At 39.0% G+C, this 21,226-nt stretch overlaps 1 protein-coding gene across 6 annotated transcripts in view; it reads left to right on the top strand.

Annotated features, from left to right (window-relative positions):
- The window catches only part of PHIP (PHIP subunit of CUL4-Ring ligase complex), a 61,523-nt gene that overhangs the window by 11,177 nt on the left and 29,120 nt on the right, over positions 1-21,226 (top strand). For 5 of the 6 annotated variants that reach the window (XM_035109559.3, XM_060272556.2, XM_060272555.2 and 2 more), the window contains exons 5-15: positions 5,045-5,195; positions 5,282-5,380; positions 6,126-6,286; positions 8,324-8,545; positions 8,990-9,090; positions 12,592-12,662; positions 13,179-13,279; positions 13,370-13,410; positions 14,674-14,772; positions 16,899-17,052; positions 17,609-17,743. In XM_035109559.3, coding sequence (XP_034965450.2) covers positions 5,045-5,195; positions 5,282-5,380; positions 6,126-6,286; positions 8,324-8,545; positions 8,990-9,090; positions 12,592-12,662; positions 13,179-13,279; positions 13,370-13,410; positions 14,674-14,772; positions 16,899-17,052; positions 17,609-17,743 — 1,335 coding nt within the window. Of the gene's footprint in view, positions 1-5,044; positions 5,196-5,281; positions 5,381-6,125; positions 6,287-8,323; positions 8,546-8,989; positions 9,091-12,591; positions 12,663-13,178; positions 13,411-14,673; positions 14,773-16,898; positions 17,053-17,608; positions 17,744-21,226 lie in introns of all 6 variants that reach the window. The other variant, XM_088665921.1, reaches the window with a different exon arrangement.

Below are 21,226 nucleotides of genomic sequence, written 5' to 3'. Positions count from 1 at the left end.
TTTTTCCCACCCTTTCACAGCTAAAGAAAGGATCAAAATTCTTCCCTGCAGGGAAGCAGTTGAATTGGTAGCAAGTACTTTTTAACTCTACAGTTTTTATTTGAAGTATTTTGGGATGTCTAATGCAACCTCTGAAGTTCAGGATGGTGGCATTGGATACAGCCTTTCTCTCACTAGTTGGAACATGGTTCCCTTCTGCTAAGTGATTATGCCTGATTCTCATGGCAATGGCCTCAGTCACAGCAACAGGCTTTGCCTCTGTTGCCCTTTGAGATTGAGAGCATGGACAGAATTCATGATGAATAGATTAATCAGATGATGTTCAGTCATGCACATTGTCCTTCTGCACAGCTCAAATTACCATCCATGTCTATGGGTCTGTGGAGGAGGATGGATCCAGCTGGCTGGCTAACTGGATCCAGAGGCTGCTGGCTTGCGAACTGACACAACAGCTGAGACTTCCTTCCTGTTCACCTGTTTTGGTGCTTCTTTCTGGACATGATTTGGCCACCATGAGGCCCCTTTTATGTCTTTGAAAAAGCTATTTGACTGGGCTCAGTTTTCCATCTGGTGAGTGCTCTTGGCAAGGCACTCTGCGAGTCCTGTTTACTCCACAGATTTCCGTGGCAGCGGTCATCACATGATTCTCATCAAGCTTGGGGAGTAGGTTGTATGAAACTCCTCATTTCTTCTTTGTGGTACAAGGCCCTTGAAATGTCCACGTCTTCCACACATTTTGGCCTGCAAGATTCCCCTTGGAAATATCTCTTCACAGCATAGCAATCATTCCCAGAATAAGTAATTAGAGAAGTATTGAATCAAGTGCTCTTGCCTCTGAACTTTAACATAGCAGTGGGGCGTACACAGTGGCATCATTCCTACAGCAGTTGATCTCTGGGAGAGGATGGGGATCTCACAGGCTTCTTGGTCAGATGGGATGCTGATTGCACTGTGGTCCAATACCTGTTCCATTTCTGGGGATCTCTATCTCTGCTAACAACGAGTACCTCTAAATCTGTTGCTGAGCAACCATGGGTTGTTGGAGAATGCATTTCTTTTAAGGTGGGATGAATATTTCCTTTCATACTATCTTGCTGATAACAAGGACCATCACAAATATAAGATGGGACAAGATGGACTACGTTCTTTCCAAGACTGCCATGGTTACTACTGTTTGCTGGACTTTTCAGACCTTTCTCCTTCAGATTAAGAGCAGACTTTCCTTCCCAACAATGTCAGATCTCAAGAGGATAGTCTATCAGGTCTTTCAGATGAGACTGAGGGGCACACAAACAGCTTATGTGGCCTCCTCTAAGGATCTCGCCTGACAAGGACCCCAGGGATGCTTTGGAAGAACAACAACCCTACAGAGAACTCCAGCACAGCTGGGACCTGGAAGAACTCTGTTTCTTTGCTGATTAAGCAAAGTCCCCCCCCCCCAGTTTTTTAAAGGGGCAGGGGAAACCTTAGGAGAAGTGGAAGGTTATGCAGTATTTTCTTATAAAACAAAACTTCTCTGCTTTAACAAAATAAAATGTATCATAACTTAGAATATAAAATTGCACCATTTAATATATTTTTAATGAAATTTAAAATGGTGAATGCAAATATCCCAAATTTTAGTCTACTTCTGTGGTTGGTGCTCAGTTCTTACTCAGACTTCCAGATTTTCCCTTTCAGGCTCTGGAACCCATAGTTCCTGTTCCACCTTTTTCCTGACCTTTTTAAAAAATCATCCAGCAGGCCAGGGCAGTAAGTTACTTGTTTCTTAGTTTGTAGCCAGGTGTCTGTCACAGTCATTTTGAGGGAAGAGGTGGAAGGGACCACCTTTGAAAGCATTCCACTCATTCTAAAAGAAAAGCAAATTTCATAGGACACTCACCCACAGTGCTCTCCTCACATTTCCACTGGAAACATTTTTGAGGGGAAATAATTCTTCCCTTCTCTGTATCTCTCTCTCTCCCCCCCCCCAACCTGGGTCTTGGCATCTCTAACTTGACCTCTTTGGGCCTGGAGTATTTGCTGCATATGCTGGAGGGTCTTCAGAGCAGGGCAGCAGCTTTTAGCCAGGATTTCTCAGTGGATCCTACAAGTTCAGAAGCACTCACTATCAGGGTTGGGGGGAGGCAGGAGAAGGCTGCTTCTAACCCTAATGTTTCACTCATCTTTAATTAACCTCCTCGGTTTCAGAGATTGCAGTTCTGAAAGCTGAAGCAAACTATCACCTATTGAGGAGGAACTGTAATGAGGCTGCTCAAGTTCTTGTTCATCAGATCCTTGACCAAGTTTTTTAAAAAAAGAAAACAAGTTTTTGTGTTTCCTCAACCTGTAATAAGAGTGCTGCTGTTGAGTTCCTCATGACTCTCTATGACTTTCTCCAGAATGCTAAGCTGTAAAGTGCTCATAGAGGCCAATTTTGTTCCCCCAACATATTGCCCCGCCCCATAGTTTCTGGTGTATACTGAGTGTGCTGAGTCCTCATTCTGTTCTTGTGAGGTCTTGTACCTTCTGCAAGCATGCTACATCTTCACCTTTTTCCCCTCAGTGTCTCCAGTTTGTCTCCATTGCTGTAGGTATGGTTTTCCTATTAGAGAGATAATAAACCTTTTAGAAGCCATGCCAATTATCTTGGAGCAGTGAATTTCATAGTCCCATCATGTGTTTTATGTAAAAGTTTTTTTGTTTTTTTTTTGCCTGTTCTGAATGTACTTCCAATATGTTCTGTTGGGTGGCCCTGAGATCAAGCATTTTTCCTTTCAGGCTCTGGAACCCATAGAGAGGACAAAATCATTTCTCTATCAGCTTTTTCTACACTGCATAAGTTTATGCAGCTGTCACACCTCACTTCTTAATCCTCCGAAACTAAAACACTGTAGCTCTTCCTTACAGGGGTGATGCTTTAACCCCTTATTTTGGTCACTGTTTTCCACATTTCATTTTAAAAGATATGGTATTGGAAAAATCTAACATCTGACATGCCATTTTAAGAACAGTAACTACTTTTTATATATTGGTTTATTTCAATTTGCATTTACTTACTTTTTAATGATTATCTTAAATATGTTTTTAATGTTTCTTATTTTATCAGTATTTTAATTTGTGTGGGTCGCTTAAGTCTCTGGGTGAAAAGCGGAATATAAATATAATAATTATAATAATATTAGTTACTAGTGTCCTTTTTCTTGCTTGTTAATATAAAAGTAAGCCTCTAGAGGAATACATTAAAAATACATTTTTGTTCTTCCTAATTCGGGGCCTTACTTTCGTGCTTCTAAAATTTTGCTTGCATATTGACTGATAGGCCTCATTGACAATCATAAAGGCATTTATATACAATCATAATGATAGAAAAATCGCATTAAAAGAAAAAGGGAGAAACCTTTTAAATTTTCTCTAGAAGCTATAACTGGTAGTGATAAAAGCAAATAGAAATAATTTTTCACTTCTAGAACTTTGGTTTTGATTTATTGTTATGCAAAGTGTGGCCAGAACATGTTGTAAATTTAAGTTCTTACTAAAAAGTTAGTGATGTCCTTTAAATCTAGCAGTTTGTGTTAATTCAAACCATGCCCCAATTGGTTTTTATCCATTCACTTTGGTGAGTACAGCAAAATATTCTCCTGTGCACTAAATAAGTATGAAAGGGGAAGGTGTGCCACCTTTTTCTTTTATAAAAAAATAGATGTGTCATTCTGCAGCAATAGACAAAAAGTGCAGTGAGAAAAACACCACCACACCTATCTATAAAGGCAAGGTAGGGGTGGGAGGACCCTTTAAAAACAAAAAAGTTTTTTTTTTAAAAAATATTTTGTCAACTACTTCAGTGAAAAGGGAGAAAGCTGGGTTGCTTGTCACTTGATTACATCATAAATTGTCTCCTGTAGATTGATGAACTTGGATAATGACATTTTCATGTGGCAATTAAAATAATAATGAACATTTTTATCTGGGGAAGAGTACTGCATTTTCCTGAATTCTGAATATAATAACCTTGTAACTTAAGTGCTATTGAGAGAAAATACTTGCAGATGTGCACACAAATTAGAAAAAAATATTCTTTTAATATATAATAAACTAGTCATCTGGGAAAACCCGTTGTTAAAAAGAGTATCATCACAACTGATATTGTTTGAGTGTTTGAACAAGAAGTGCATGAATTGCATGATGGAGTTCATACTGAGAGGGAAAATACGGTGCGAAAAAGTTTCCCTGCTGAGATATAAAGAATACACAGTTCTGTCTTTGCAGATCCAAATTTGGCTGCATTTGCATATAATGGTAAGCCAGGGTTTCTGGCTTATTGTGGTATACTATAAATAAACTGTGCTAGTGCACACTGTGCGATCACTCCTGCTTTGCTTCTCTTCTGGTGCAGTAAACAATCCAGGAAGCCTTGGCTTTCCATTATGTCCAGACCCAAGGATCTTGTTTTGTTTCTCCCTAATAAGTCATGATCTATAAGTTATCAACAAACCCATGGCTTAAGATTTGACGAGAAACATACCACAATCCCTGGTTTGGTAGAACTGACTTTGGTAACTCCTCCTAGTTTGTAGAGAAACAGACCACAAGCCTGGGTTCAGACAGCATTACAAACCAGACTGTGAGGCAGCCAGAGTAAGGGAGGTGGTCAAGGGAACTTCAGTGTGCACTAGCACACTCATTCATATTAAATGCATCAGGCCTATGTATGTGAAGTGTTTTAACTATCAAAACTTTAACATTAAAGTGTTAATGCTTGTTTTCAAATCAACTCATTATGATACTGCATATTCAATACTATTTCTGTAGTGATTCAAATAATTTTGTTTTCAAATTCATTAATATTTTAAACATCAGGTTAGGAAAAAATCAGTCTAGATTTTATTTGTGTGCATTTGAGTCCTTTTTTAAATACTACTTTCACTGCTGTGTATACTACTAGAAATCACAGAAGCATTTCAGGTGTCAAATACTGTCCCCTTTTCAAAACACCACACCCCCCTTAATAGTTTTCTAAATTAACAGAAGAATATTGGATATTTAACTCCTCGCTTCTTAACAGGTAAAATACTATAGACATTTGGCACCTGATCACCTGCTTCAGATATGCCATCGACTAGGACCACTTCTAGAGCAAGAAATTCCTCAGAGCGTTCCAGGAATCCAAACATTATTAGGAGCTGGAAGACAGTCTTTGCTTCGCACAAGTAAAAGTATGTTTCCCCCACCCCCCCAAATGACTTGAACACTTATTTTGTTATGTTTCTATGTTTATGTTTTATTTTATATAATCAAATAGGCTGCAAGCATGTCGTGTGGAAGGGATCTGCTCTTGCTGCATTGCACTGTGGAAGACCTCCAGAGTCACCAGTAAACTATGGCAGTCCACCTAGTATAGGTAAGAGTCTTACTAAATAAGTGCAGCATAGTTAGTGCAGCAGTTGGATTTATGTCAGTAAGGTGGACATTTGTTGCTGTGGTGTGTGTTACTTCTACCACTTAGAATTCTTCTGTATGTTAGTCCTAGTGCTCATAAATCCTGGTATTACATCTGATTTCAGGCTTTAGGAAGGTATCTACGTATTCAAAGAGCTGATTAGGTGCCTTTGCATGTGTTTGTAACCACCACCCACATCCCAGTGTCTGGGAGACTTCAGCACTGACTGTGAAACCTGCCAGACATTTGATTATAGTGTACATCTCATGGAACATCTAATCCTGTGTCTACAGCATTAGGAATATTACATTCCATATTAGATAAGTTATGATCATTTTCTGATTATTTCTGCATGCATGCTGTCTCTTTACACTCTTGTTTTTTTGCCCATCAGTCTAGGTAGCAAGTCCAAATTGCTCCCATTTCTTGTAGTTAGTAGTTTCAGTGCAAGAAGGTACTTGGGAGCTTGGAGAAGATTACATGTTTGCAAGTTAGTATAGAGAATGGCCAAGAGGAAGTCATAATCTGTTTCTTTCCACATTTGTTGTCTTCCTATTGAATAGTAACAGTGAAAGAATTGGGGGATCACTGGTGGTCAACTTTGTACTATCTAAAAAGGAACAATTTTTGTATTGCTTTAGGTATGGTATTTGCCTCTTTCTGGATAGCCACCTGACTGACATACAAAATGCTTTTTTTTAAATAGCTGAAACACTCTTTTCAAGAAAACTAAATGGAAAATACAGACTTGAACAACTTGTTCCAACTGCTGTATATCAACATATGAAAATGCACAAGCGAATCCTAGGACATTTGTCTTCGGTTTATTGTGTAACGTTTGACCGAACAGGCAGACGGATATTCACTGTAAGTGCAAATTCATGAAAATGTGCATAGTCATGAAAATGTTTAAATATATCTTTAAGGATTTCTCCACTTGTGTACCTTCCGTTATTCTGGATAGGAAAGATTAAAGGTTGATTGGGAGTGACTGGAGGATAACATGGAATAATTCCCATTTCAGTTGGATGTAGTAGGTATCCAAGTAAGTTATGTACCCTCCTGCTGCTTGGAAGGCAGAAAACCATGTATCATAGCTTTGCTGAAGTTTTCCCCATCAGCTGAGTCTTCATTTCATTTCTTGACTCAGAACAATCCAGTTTCCTTTCTTCCATTGTGTTTATTTCTCAAGCTCAGAGAAATGTGCTTTCCCCCTTGTATTATTCTATTTTTCCTGCCATTTTTGTCTTTGCCTCTTCTCCGCTGTTGCTGCTGTCTATCATTTTTTATGTAAAAAAGAAGAGAGAGATCATTCTATTCCTATGCCCTTCTCCTCAGACTTGCTCCTTGCATTCCTGCTGCTCAACTCTTGGGAAGGGAAGCGCCTAAGGCTACCTCTTCTGTAAAGCATATCTTAGTGGTCAAAACTAAACAAGTGGGCTGTCTGAGCAATGGCTGCAGTGAAATTTCTGCTGACCTCTTCACCCGTTTTACTTGTTCATCAGGAGCAATCAGATTGTCTCCTGGAAGGGCTTCAGCTATCCTGGCTGTAGATGCAACTAGAGCATTGATTTCTGCCATTTCTCCTTTCACTCCCAGTTGACAGCCCTGTGTCTTCCCCGCTCCCCACAGAAGCAGCTAATACTGTCTCCTGCCCCTTTGTCTTCCACTCTTTGCCCCGCAGGCCTTAACTGAATTGCTTGTAACTGTACAGTGCCTTATTATATGAACCAGCAGAGGGTGCAGGGTCCCAACAACTTGATTGAAAAACACAATTGGGATGGGTAGGGGACTCTTAATGCAGCTCTTGTTGTAGGTGCCATGCAGAGGTTTGGATAAAACATTGGAACATTGATACCACTTCTAGGTCTAATATAGCAACTTCACAATCCTAAGATTGCAGCATTTCCTACCTGCATGGCAACATTAAATGCAAGATATCTGGAAAAGGTTAAAAGTCTAGTGGTGGCAATATTTGTATTAGTAACTTTATGGGTTCAACTCCCCCTGCCCCCAGACACAGTCATGGCTATATGTGCTTTGTATTTCTCTCTCTATTCCTCCCCCCAATGTTTGGAGGTTTGGAGGAAGGCTTAGATGGGCTTGAGCCCTTTTGTTCTGGTGATCATGATAATTGGTGATGGTTGTGGTGGCAGTTGAAGTTGCTTCCTGTTTGCTTTTTCTGTTCTGGTGAAAAAGTTGGAAGTTGTTTATGTATGGGGTCACTGGGAAAGATGTAGTCTACTCTCCCCTCTCAATATAGGTATCACTGAACTTCCTTTCATACATTCCCTTATTAAGAGAATTTGCTGTCAGACTTAATGTTGTAATGCTTAGATCTCAGCGAAAGTGATAATTAAAAGTAGGCAATCAGACGAAAAGGATTTTGGTTTATTTTCTTCTCCATGAATTAACCTATGCCAGCACTCATACACTGAGAACTTGTAAATGATACTAGGGATAGAAAATCTTTCTTAACATAGTTCAGTAAATAGTTACTAAAGGCTTATTTTAACAGAAATGCTGGCATTTAATGCAGTGTTTGGAATTCGATTTAATTGCGTTAGTTTTGTAGCTTTACTATCATATCATTAATGTTTTGCTCTTTCTTAATTTTTAACGTGTAACTTTTGCAGTGGTTGAAACATATATGTCTATTTCTGCTGCAGAAGGAAGGTGTGTGATGCTATTGGGCAGGGCAGGGAGGAGAGATTCACATTCGGTACAATGACTGAATAGGAATCAGAAGCAAACTTCATTGCAGAAGGGGTTGCTTGGATCCAAATGTGTGTATATTAGGGTCCGTATCAGGATCCATATGAAATCTGTATTAGAGTCTCCTAAACTAGCTGAGCTCTTACATGAACTTCAATTGGGCAGTAATTGTGGTTAATCTGTTTTAAGGGTTCTGATGATTGTCTTGTGAAAATCTGGGCGACAGATGATGGAAGGTTGCTTGCTACTTTAAGAGGACATGCAGCAGAAATATCAGACATGGCTGTTAATTATGAGAATACCATGATTGCTGCAGGGAGCTGTGACAAAATGATCAGAGTGTGGTGTCTCCGAACATGCGCCCCTTTGGCTGTTTTGCAAGGCCACAGTGCATCCATAACATCACTACAGGTAACAGTTTGCTTCCTTCTATGGCATGATTTGAGCATTATTAATGTTACCTTCTCACTTGTGGATATCTATGACACTTGACTTAAACAAGGCAGGGCCTTGGGCTGCTCAGTCAGATATCAAATGCCTAGACAAATGCTTATGTGTGAATTGTTAAGTGGATTATTTTGCATTCCTGTTAGAAACAGTATATGTTTTAACTGTTCTGAACAAAGAATGGCAGGGGAAAAGGAATATTATTTGTGATTTTGTGTGTGTGTGCGCGCGTTCTTCTGCCTGCCGTGAAGAGCTTTCTGATAGATTTATGCATGTGGCTGATTAAGTAACTTTTTATAGAAGTGGTAATTATGATAGAAATTTCACTTTATACTGAATCATTTGGATCACTTGTTTTCACTGTTTGCTAAAAATCAAGAATTATAAATAGCTTTATTTGTTTTGCAGTTTTCACCACTATGCAGCGGCTCAAAGCGATACCTGTCTTCAACTGGGGCAGATGGCACTATTTGCTTTTGGTTATGGGATGCTGGTACACTTAAAATAAAGTTAGTTTCTCTCTTGTATGGTATTAAGTACACTGTGGAATTAAACATTGCAGTTGATAATGGGTGGCTTTTGGAAGTTATGGGCTTTTATTGTTGTTGTTTAAATTTATATACTCCCCTTCACCTGAGGATCATAGGGCGGTTTACAGCAGGGGTCAGCAAGCTTTTTTAGTAGGGGGCTGGTCTACTGTCCCACAGACCTTGTGGGGGCCGGAGTGTATTTTGAAAAAAAATATGAATGAATTCATATGCCCGACAAATAACCAAGAGATGCATTTTAAATAAAAGAACACTTTCTACTCATGTACGAACATGCTGATTCCCGGACCGTCCGCGGGCCAGATTTAGAAGGTGATTGGGCTGTATCCGGCCCCCGGGCCTTAGTTTGGGGACCCCTGGTTTACAGAATGAAAGCACAAACATACATTATATAATAACAAACAAAACCATACCCCCTCACAGTTTAAAAGGTCATAGATTGTTTAAATAGCCAAAGGCCTAGGAGAAGGAGGTTTTTGCCTAGCACCAGGGGAGCTTCCCTAGGGAGAGCATTCCACAAACAGGAAGCCACTGGCGGAAAAGCCCATTCTTGTGTTGTCAGCCTTCAGATCTTTTGCGGAGGAGACACACAAAGAAGGGCTTCAGATGATGATTGCAGCATTTGGGTCGGTTCATGTTGGAAGAGGTGATCCTTAAGGTATTGTGGTCCTGAGCCATTTAAGGCTGTGTAGGTCAAAACCGGCAGTTTGAATTGTTCCCAGAAACTAATTGGCAGCCATTGAAGTCGGGTCAGGATTGGTGCAATATCCTCAAACTTTCCTGTGCTGGTGAGCATTTCTTATTCTCCCCCCCCCTAAACTCTCCAGAGGTGATTTTGTGTGTGGATTGGGGGCTGAAGGGGACAGGAGAAGTAGAGGAATTCTGCCCTAGGTTGTTTCTGTGTGTGTCGGTGCTAATATTATAATTTATATTGCTTTCTATATATCAGGAAAAAGTAGCAGAAGATTCATAATAGCATAATAGAAAAATCCTTTTTTGTGTGTAAATCATTTTTATTAAATTTTCCACTTTAACAGTCAAATAAAACCACATTAAATATTCCAAATTATACATATACATATCAAATAAGCCAAATATTTTTTCCTAATTATAATTTTTTCAGGACTTCCCATGCTTCAAGGCAATATTTTAATTTATATTGCTTTCTATATACAGTATCAGAAAAGTAGCAGAGGATTCATAATAGCATAACAGAAAAATCCTATGCCTGTTCATTCATAAGTAACCTACATTGTCTTCAGTGAGGCATGCTTCTTGGTTGATGTTCTTAGGATTATAGACTTACAGTTTATTCTTATTCAAGTCCCATTGAGTTTAATTAAACTTCTAGTCAAATATGTGTAGGATTGCTGCCTAAGCCACGAATCTTGTGTTAGGGTTCAAAAGTCTTCTTCCATTACTACTTTTGAAATGATGATGCAGCATTTAAACACACTCTGTTTACTATTTTACTAATTTCAGTTACAGTATCTTTTTAATTATAAAAATGTTTCAAAATGTCTGAGCTGAAGGTAAACATCCATGTTAAGGCTACTAATGTAACCTCTTTGGTAAATCAATGACTCTACTGCACATCATTGTGACATTGGATGATTAACAGATGGGCAGCCTTAGACACCTGTCAAATTGGGCCATGAGGGAGGAAGATAAGAATCTAGCCCTTTGGCCAGATCCAGTTCTCCACCCTCGTTATAAGTGTCTACATTTTCATAGAGCAAAATGTAGGTAGGTAGCACGGGCATAGGTTTTAGATAGTGCTTCTATGCTGTATGACAGATCTATTTAATTACAAATCAATACGTTTTTTAACTACTGTAGTATGTGTTCTTATACAGGAAATACTCTTAATGAAACTGGCTTCAATAGGCCACTGATTTATGTTAGTAACCCTTGATTGCCTTTCTCCTATATTAGAGCATAAGAAAGAATGGGATTCTAGATTTGTGTATTGAAATACTAGGAGAATGTACCTGGGATATATACCTGGGATTCACAATGTGGCTGTAGCTCTAGGGCATGTACCCACTGTGTGTTTGGAGACTTGTCTCCCTGTCACATCTTTCATATTTATTGCAACAAACACCAATGTACCTGTAGTGCAGGGAAAAGTTTGAAATAGCTCTAGGCAAAGAGTAGACAGTTTATGAAATGACTTTGTAGTCCTTTCAAAAAGAAATAAAAAGGCATGGCTCTGGAAAATACTGACAATACCTAACACAGAGATGTGGTTTCTAATGCATCACAGCCTTTATTTTATTACTAAGAAGTACTGTTCAGATCCCTGTGAAAGGAACTAAAACTTATACTGTTATAAAAACCTGTCTTCGGTAAGGTTGTATTTTGCTTTTCTGTTACAATGGAGTTTGCTTCATTATCCTAATTTGAATCCTACAATATTGTCCAGGGAATATAATTAAAGAAGATTTCCTACATGTTGTCCAGGCCTAGGGCTTGTGTCTAGATTTAGGATCAGAAAAAAACCCAGCTACTTCCATCATTATAAAGCATAATAATAATAATAATAATAATTTTATGAAACCTTGGATTCTGATGCACAGCATGGTGATTTTTGCAATTATGAAATGAATGAGACTCTGATTGATAACAAGCAGTTGGTGAAGTACTGCAAGAAAAAAACCAAGCCAATCTTTTCCCCAAAAAACTCCCCCCCACCCCTGCCCCCCATAATAACATTGCATGGAGTTGGTTGCTGAATGCAACCTATTTGTCAGAGATCACTAATAAATTAAAAACAGATTAAAATATGTACCAGCATTGTCAATATCTGGGTAGACTTATTTAAACAAAAATGTTTTGTACAAAGAGTACAGTGAAGGTGCATGCTTGATACCAATAGCCAAGGAGTTCCAAAGTGGGTACTGTGTGACACCTGTAACTATGCCAGTTCTGCAAATTGAAGCTGCTGAGTAGGAGTATATGGGATAAGGAGGTCTCACAGGTAAACTGGCCCCAAGTTGTTAAGGGCTTTATATACTAGCAGTAACACCTTGAACTTGGCCTGGCAAAGCAGTAACACCTTGAACTTGGCAAATTGGCAACTGGTGCAGGTCTCTGAACACAGGTGCTATATGCTGACAGGTCTCATTCCTGCTGCAGTGTTCTGCTTTAGCTGCAGCTTTTGGATCAAGAACATGGGAAACCCCACACTGAGACTTGAAGTTACCAATCCTTTAACTTTTGGGGCTCAACTTTCCCAGTCTAGGAATAGCTGTAGCTGTTGAGCCAATTGCAGGTAGTTCTAGCCACTGAGGCATCCTGAGCTTCCAGTGACAGAATATATCTTAACTAAAATAGAGTTCATCCTATTCTCTTAGGCTGCCTTCTTTCTCATTTAGATTAATACCTTTATGAGCTACTGACTAATTCAGTTGCTGTCTTAGATTCTGTTTATGCTTTTAACTGTGTGTTTTAACCTTGCAGTCCAAGACCAACAAAGTTTACAGAGCGTCCAAGACCTGGAGTCCAAATGATCTGCTCTTCTTTTAGTGCTGGTAAAGTGCTCCTCCTCTCAAACCCTGTATTAGTGACATATTCATAACTTTTAAAAATGTAGCAGTAGAATTTGCTAAGTAGTATCCTGATGCTGAGTTCTAGATGTCTGAATTGTAAACAGTAAGCAAAGGATTTGTTGAAGGAAATCTTGTAAGGAGAGCAGTGTCTGAGAAAGACTTGTGATTTCCCATTAAGTGGCAATGTTCTTAAATGATACATAAATGATATCCTGTACCGTTATCCTCTTCTGCCTATGAAATTTAATTGCTAAAATATGTGTTCAGGTGAAGTATCTAATAATACTAGAAAATGTATAGAAACATTGAATCTCAATATAGATTTGGATAGTGGTTGAGTAAAAGTACTATTGTTTTGGTGTTGAGATTTTTTTTGGCCATGTCCATAATGGTCAGTACACTGGAGCAGACCTTTGGAAGTGAGATGGAAGATTGTCAAATTGAGAAATAGAATATGATGATGATGATGATGATGATGATACTTTTTGTTTTCTTTAGGTGGAATGTTTCTGGCCACTGGAAGTACAGATCACATCATTAGGGTTTATTACTTTGGATCAGGTCAGCCAGAGAAGATATCAGAGTTGGAGTTTCATACTGTAAATACCTCCTCAAAATTGCTTAGCTATTTGTTTGAAGTGCTTTGGCATCTTGTAGTCATGATGTTAATTTTTTTCTTGTTTACACAGGACAAAGTGGACAGCATTCAGTTTTCTAACACTAGTAATCGGTAAGCAACTTAACCATTTGTGTATATCATAAGGGATGCCTGTCAAATTTGACCCCTATGGAATCAAAATCATTTCCCACCCATAGCCTAAGGATTTGGCAAGCTGAAAGGGTGTGTGTGCTGGTGAGCAGGGGGAGAATGGTTTTGATAAGGAGTAACAGGAGGGGAGTGGGACGCAGGTGGCGCTGTGGGTTAAACCACAGAGCCTAGGGCTTGCCGGTCAAAAGGTCGGCAGTTCGAATCCCCGCGACGGGGTGAGCTCCTGTTGCTCGGTCCCTGCTCCTGCCAACCTAGCAGTTCAAAAGCATGTCAAAGTGCAAGTAGATAAATAGGTACCACTACAGTGGGAAGGTAAACGGCTTTTCCGTGTGCTGCTCTGGTTCGCCAGAAGTGGCTTTGTCATGCTGGCCACATGACCTGGAAGCTGAACGCCGGCTCCCTCGGCCAATAACGCGAGATGAATGCCGCAACCGCAGAGTTGGTCATGACTGGACCTCATGGTCAGGGGTCCCTTTATTTTACCTTTAACAGGATTGTTTTGGCAAGGTGATCGGGGGTGGATACGTGGGTTTGGCCAACAAAGTGAGCAGGTGCAGCAGCCCTTAGATGATAAAATATATACTGGGGAGGGGAAAATGCTTTTAAAAACATTTGCTCCATCCCCATGTGAGGTTTTTTTAATAAAAAAGCTCTCTTTCATAATCCTGACCTTGTGTTCTGTAGGCTTGTGTTCTGCCTCTACTTACTTCCTTTCTTCCAGTTGTGTTATCCAGCAGTTCTTTCTTTTTAGTGCCTTTTTTGCTTGGTGCCAGACCATTACCTGTGCTGCCTGAATCCAATGGCAGCTGTAGTCCAACAGCATCTAGAGGGCACCAGTATTTGCTTCCCCTGCTTCAGATTATATAGGTTGGAAGCTTTGGCATTGGGCTCAGGTTGTTGGTTAATAAAAGTTGGGCTGCAATCCTAAACACATTTCTCTGGGAGTAAGTCCCAGTAAATCCATTGGACTTTACTGAGCATTGGTCTACTTCTGAGTAGGCATGTATAGGATTGCAGTATTGTTCTCGTTACACAGCACTTTGTGTATGTCCTGCAGATTCCATCTAAAGCTGTTAGTCAAGAATTCAAGAAACCATAAATAGACTAGTGCACTTAAAAGTATTACTAGATTGCAATATGATCTTTTGTGAAATCTGTAGAGAAAGCATTGCAAAAAAAGTTTTGCTTGTGGAAGACAATAAAAGCCATTTTTCTCGTTGTTAGATTTGTCAGTGGAAGTCGTGATGGCACAGCACGCATCTGGATGTTCAAGAAAAGAGAGTGGAAGAGTATTTTGTTAGATATGGCTACTCGGCCTGCAGGGTAAGCCATTTTGGTCTTATTTATGTTTAGGTATCATCTACTGTAATAAGGTGGTCACAAGAACTAATGTTTCCTACTAATGTTATCGGTGGTCACAAGAACTAATCTTTCCTACTCCGAATTTGAGTAAGATGTCTGAGTGGTTTGAGGGCGGGGTGTCCCAGCTGTGTATCGCTTGGTAACGAATTGATGGGTCTATGGACCGTAATAAAGATTGTTGTTGTTGTAATAAGGGGTTTAGGGGTACCCAGCGTTCGTGTGCAGAAATTCACAGGCTCAATCCTCTCATCCCCATTTAGAAGGAATGAGCTATTTTCATCCTTGCATAGTTCCTTTCAGTCCTGCCAGGGACCTTTTGGGCTTTTTGCAAATTTCATTGCAGATCCAGCTCTTCTGCAGTGAGACCTCAAAATACACTGAGAGCACCAATGTAGGCAAACTTTAGTTTTTAGAACTTCTGCTACAGATGGGAACAGTTTACCTGAAGCTGGTGGGTATTGGAATCGATTAAGTGGAGTTATGGTCTGGCAGTGAAATCCATCTCTCTCTAGGTTTCTAGTATTTCCCAGGCCAAGGAATACTGGAACTTCTCAGAATGCTGGTGGTCATTGATTTACCTTCTCACAGTTCAAGCAATAGAGATAATATGATGGCCAGAGATATTCTGCAGTACCAGGGAGATTCTACAATACTTTCTCTTTAGAGCTTTAAAGATTTAAAGGTTTGTTATCAGATTTCTAGCAATGAAGAGGTTCTAGTTAGGTTCTGCGAAGAGCATCTTGGCAGCAGCTATTCACCCAGGGGGCTTCATCTGTCAAGCTCATTGAAAGTTTATTTCGACTGCTGGAACTATCAGTTCCAATACAGAAGTGTTTCTGTTGGACCTGACTTTAGCTCTGGCTTCCATGATTTTAATGTGGTTGCTTGTAGGAATAGATAAGGACACCATGGTAGATGCCACGGATCCTTCACCACCATATTCTTCACCAATCTTGACGGATCTGTCCATTGCACTGTCAGTAGAGTCTGTCTATACTTCCACCACTAGAAAGTTTCATAATTCAGTAAGAAGGTGCTTGCTAATGTGACAGTGTTGTTGAGAATGTTGTGGCTTCCTGTAAACATTTGACCAACTTCCACAGGATATATTAACTGATGCTTTCTAGGATGAGGCAGAAGGAAGAAACAGGTACCAATTAAGGCTCTCATCCATCATTTGCAGGATTTCTTAGAGGAAGCTACATCTCAGGGGTGCATCCTAGTGCTAAAAAGAGATGAACTTCAGACATTTACTTAGTCATCTTAGAGTTTCATCTTTTTATAGACATTCACACATTAAGTGGTTACTGAAATGGGGCATTTTCTTATAGAGTTTCTTGGGTAAAAAATTGCCAGGTCAAACTGTACCTGTCAGTTAAGTACTGTATGTGGTTAGGAGTAGCTGAGGCATGAAATATTTAGAAGAAGAAGAGTTTGGATTTGATATCCCGCTTTATCACTACCCTAAGGAGTCTCAAAGTGGCTAACAATCTTCTTTCCCTTCCTCCCCACAACAAAAACACTCTCTGAGGTAAGTGAGGTTGAGAGACTTCAGAGAGAAGTGTGACTAGCCCAAGGTCACCCAGCAGCTGCGTGTGGAGGAGTGGGGAAGCGAACCCGGTTCACCAGATTACGAATCCACCACTCTTAACCACTACACCACACTGGCTCCCAGGAGTCTGTTAAACAAAACAGGAAAGGAAGGGCAGGGGAGACAGGAAAAGTGATGCCACTTAGAAATCAGTGAGGACTCCATCCATACCACAGTGGTAGGGATTGTGGACAAATGTTCTGATTCAACTAAGAATGTAAAAGGAATGAAGAATGAATATTGTAGGATAAGTTAGTAGAATGTTGGATTTTATGCATTGGAATGCTAGTTTTCAGGATAATTTCCAGCCACCTGTGTTTTTTTAATGTTCAACTTTATTGTGCAGTCTCTTTGCATCTATTACCTAGTGACTGTGTGAAAGTATCATGACAACTTTCAAGTTGACCAAATCTCTAAAAATAATCTTTGCACTCCTGAAACTCTTTGATAGTTTCTGATTAACGTTTTTATATGCTATTTTGTTTATTAATTGTAGACAAACTTTACAAGGCGTAGAAGACAAAATCACAAAGCTGAAAGTTACAATGGTGGCTTGGGACCGTCATGACAACTCTGTTATTACTGCAGTTAATAACATGACTTTGAAAGTCTGGAATTCTTTTACTGGGCAACTTATTCATGTCCTTATGGTAAGTAAATTAACGTTCCTCTTTCATTGCTGTGCCTTCCTACTGAAATTCTTCTGCTGTATATAATTTTTTTAATCGTTTCAGATAGTTTAAAATATTGATCATGCAAGATAGGAGAACAAATTTTTGGAGGGTGGAAGTGTTGGAAATATTATAGATCCTAATGGGCTGGTTTGCATGTAATACTAAACTATGGTTTAGTGCTATGTAGTTGAGCTTCAGTGAGTGCCTCTCTATTTCATCCACTTTCTGTATGGCCAGGAAGAAAACTGCTTCTGAGTTCACACACAGTTTCAAAAAAATTGGATTTAATAATAATAGATAAGAATCTATTATTAGTTGCTTAACAAGCCAACTTTATAACAGGATTCCTGGTTTTTACGTAATGCTAAATCAGGATTCTTTGAAATGGAAAGTAATCTCATCATGCCCATGATGAAAATGTCATTGTATGGGATTTGGCTAAGGGAATGCTTGGAACTTACTACATGTTAAATAATTGGATTTAACATGTACAGTTGAGTTAATTTGTTTTCTATTCTTTTTTAAAAATCAGGGTCACGAGGATGAGGTATTTGTACTTGAGAGTCACCCTTTTGATCCTAGAGTTCTCTTCTCTGCTGGCCATGATGGAAATGTCATAGTATGGGATTTGACAAAGGGAGTAAAGATCCGATCTTACTTCAACATGGTAAATAATTTGGTTACTTATATTAAAAAGGGTGTTATAGAAGCTCATTTTGCCTTTAACAATTGAAATCAAGTATGTGGTATATACTTATTATAGATGCATACATAATACAGACAGATTAGTAATGTAAACACTAGTGTGTTGATACTTTACATTTTTCTAGCCTTATTAATGTTAGATTAGGTGATTTAAAAACTAATTGCTGCTTAGTCAAGTTAAATCTGAAACCAAGAATATGGTGTAGATCCACCTTATTCATTATCAGTTACATCTCAGCTAGAGCTCCTATTCATCACTTGAGGAATACATTTGGGTAAAGTTTAGAATTTTTTTGAGTCAGCATTGTTTGATGATGTTGTGTCAGTCCATCACTAGTCTGTCCAAATCTGGTCCATAGTTGGATCAGGTTTGGGCAAACTTAAGTAATTTAGGACACCTTGAAAATGACTTGAAAGATTAGATTACGGTAAATTTCTTTTATAGAAAGAGAATGAAGAACAGTATCCCCTGGCGGAGTTTATAGAGGTTTAGGGGGCTGCATTGCTGGTGATGATCACATGTAACAGCACAACTGTGCAGATTGATGTTGGTGACATGGTGCTATATCTAGGTCATTAAGCAGAAATTAAACCAGTGTTTCTGAGTTGAGGTGTAACAGGAAACATTTCATATGATATTGGAAGTCAGGAGTGCAAAGAGGAGGGAGCCACAGCTTATTTTCCTGATATCATTAAGTAAACTGGGCCTCTGTCCAATCTTGCAAATGGAAATGTAGTGTACAAGATAGCATGTTGAAATGAGTTGGTCTCATGCCATTCATTGCATTCAGGCATACCAAGAAGGTATATACAGTTGTACCTGGGAAGTCGAATGGAATCCGTTCCGGAAGTCGGTTCGACTTCCAAAGCATGGCTTCTGATTGGCTGCATAAAGCTCCTGGTACGACTGTACCAGATGAACAAAGAAGCTCACCAAGATGCTTACCTGCTCAATGGACCAAGATACAAATTAGCCTTTTGGTCATGCTCACGTGCTCTTCCCTTCTTGCTGTGCCTGAATGCAAAACAGATGCTAAACATAGTTTTCTGTTCTGTGCAAACTGGGAAATGGTGGTTACCAGCTTTGGAACAAACCAGGATCATAAATCAAATTCAGAACATGCTTTAAGATCCTGGCTTGTTCTGAAACTGGTGGTCATAGTTTCCCAGTTCAGGCAAAGCAAGAAGCAATTATTGTTTATGTATTTCCTGGTTTAATTATGGCTTGCAAGAAAGGGCTGTGTACACTGACAAAGGGTTTGTGGATATCTTCGTTTATTTAGCAGAAGTATGATCATCTGAATGTGGCTGTGGTCCAGTTGCCTAGAACAGTTATTGTTTGCCAATAGCTATAAACTTGCTGTATGAAGGAATTAGGACCACTTCCTTTATCCCTTGTAACAGGAACATTATTTGTATACAGTTACTGCACATGACAATTAGGGGAATTCTTCTCATGCTAATATTGCTCATTTCTAAACTCTATGGTGAAATCCAACTTTAAAAGAGCACTTGAGATTTATTGAAATGTTATAATTGAATTCTTTTTGCCTAGACTCTCTTTGGATAGTATGATACTATCTACTAATTCAGAGCAAATGGGTTCTTGTAAACTGTAAATCAAGCAGAGATTAAGGTTTGTGATACTCGTGATTATTCCACATCTCATGCTCATTCAGTAAATCCCTTGCATTTTTCAGTTGTTGTCTCTTGCTGAAGATAGTGCTATATAAAAGGAATAGATAAAACTGAGCCAGTGCAAACCAATGACTTGCCTCGTGATCTTTTAGGGTGCTTCTGTTAGTAATTGTGGTTATCCCACACCATTTTGCTGTTAAGTGTAGCAGACGGCTATCCAGGTTGTTGAAAATCTAGTCTTAATTTTAAAATTAAGTATTTCACATCTCTACTGTTGTCCAGTACTTCCCGCACACCTTTTCAGCGTCTGCCACTTTTCCAACCCTAAGCCTGCACTATTAATTAGGTTGCCCTTATTGGGGATTAAATCCTGTTGAAATCAGGACTTTCTTTCAAGTAAACATGTATAGGATCAGGCTCTGAATGTTCTGTTAAGAAAAACTACTAAACTGGTAGTCAGATGACTTTTCTAAGTAAACTAATTCTGTTTAATGAATTTGTAGACAAACTTGTAAGTCTTATAGCATTGAACGTTCGAATAGCAACTGATGTGAGATACAAGGCTGTATCCATCAAAGGCATTGTTAGCACAAATGCATTTTTGAGCTTGTGCTGTATAACTTCCTCCCTTCCCATGATACAAAGGGTCCAACCTCCTTTCCCTTTGATATCAAAGACTAAAAATTGTGCCATTTAGAGCTTGAGTTGATACAAAATTTATGTAGCTATCTTTAATAAAGGTTGCTTATCCTCTTAAACAACCCCTTCTTTAACTCCTTTTTATGATAGAATAGTAAATGCTTTTCTTCTACTCCTTGGTCCTGTTGTTTGGAAGTAAATTCTATTTGAACTAAATGGAATTTACTGTCAAGTAATATGTTTATTACTATGACTTCTTGTTTGCTGATCCAGAAGCACATCTAGAATTTTGAAGAGCATGGAGTTACACCATAATATCTGGGCCCGCTATGCTGTATACACGAATCAAGACAATCTCTGTACCTTATTTTCTTGATGAGAAATAGGACTATTTATCATTCTCTTTCTTCAGAGAATGCAAGGTTCAGCTAGCTCTTATTTGTGGAAGGGAACCCCATTTCCTCACTTGCCTTGCCATGGTTAGTGTTTTGCTCTTAAGTACCACGGAAATTATTTTGCAACTGGGAATATTGGTAGAGTACATAGGGCATGAAAGTTCAGAGTGGTGATTGGTCACCTGTGCTTGGTTGACAGGTTTCAGGGAAAAACAAAAACCCATTTGTTCTGGATTAATGGAAGTGGAAAACCTGAAAATGAGTATCAGGTAAATTCTTTTTAAAAATATTTGCAGTTCGTTATATGAGTTGCAATCAATCAAATACAGTGTTCAGGTTGAAAGTAAAAAGCAACTCGTTCAAATATCCTTATTGCAGTGGCAACAATTGGGCAAGTGATTTAAATATACAAAATTCATTGTGGTTTGCAAGAAGGCCAAGAACTAATTTAGCACTTAGTCATGAGATGAGACCAAAGGGCAACTGTCAAATACTTCTGTTCCCATGTTGTAAACTAATTTTGATTGCAGCTTTTAATGATAGTTACATTAATAGCCTGATCCTAAACATGTTTACTCAGAAGTATCTTCAAATGAGACTCGCTTCCTAGCAATAGAATATTAGGATTACAGCTTTGTCTTTATTGAAAATATAGTGGAGGAAACTGTATATCCTCCTTAAGAATAACTATATGAAAGACAGTGTAAACTTAGTTGAGTAACCTTATATTTTTTCTTAAAATGTCAGAAGATAGGAAATGTAGTATTGTTTAA

The sequence above is a fragment of the Zootoca vivipara genome, chromosome 3 (genome assembly GCF_965207765.1).
Source record: "Zootoca vivipara chromosome 3, rZooViv2.hap1.1, whole genome shotgun sequence".
Taxonomy (NCBI): domain Eukaryota; kingdom Metazoa; phylum Chordata; class Lepidosauria; order Squamata; family Lacertidae; genus Zootoca; species Zootoca vivipara.
Note: the sequence above shows the minus strand (reverse complement) of the source record. Positions and strands in the feature narration are given on the sequence as shown.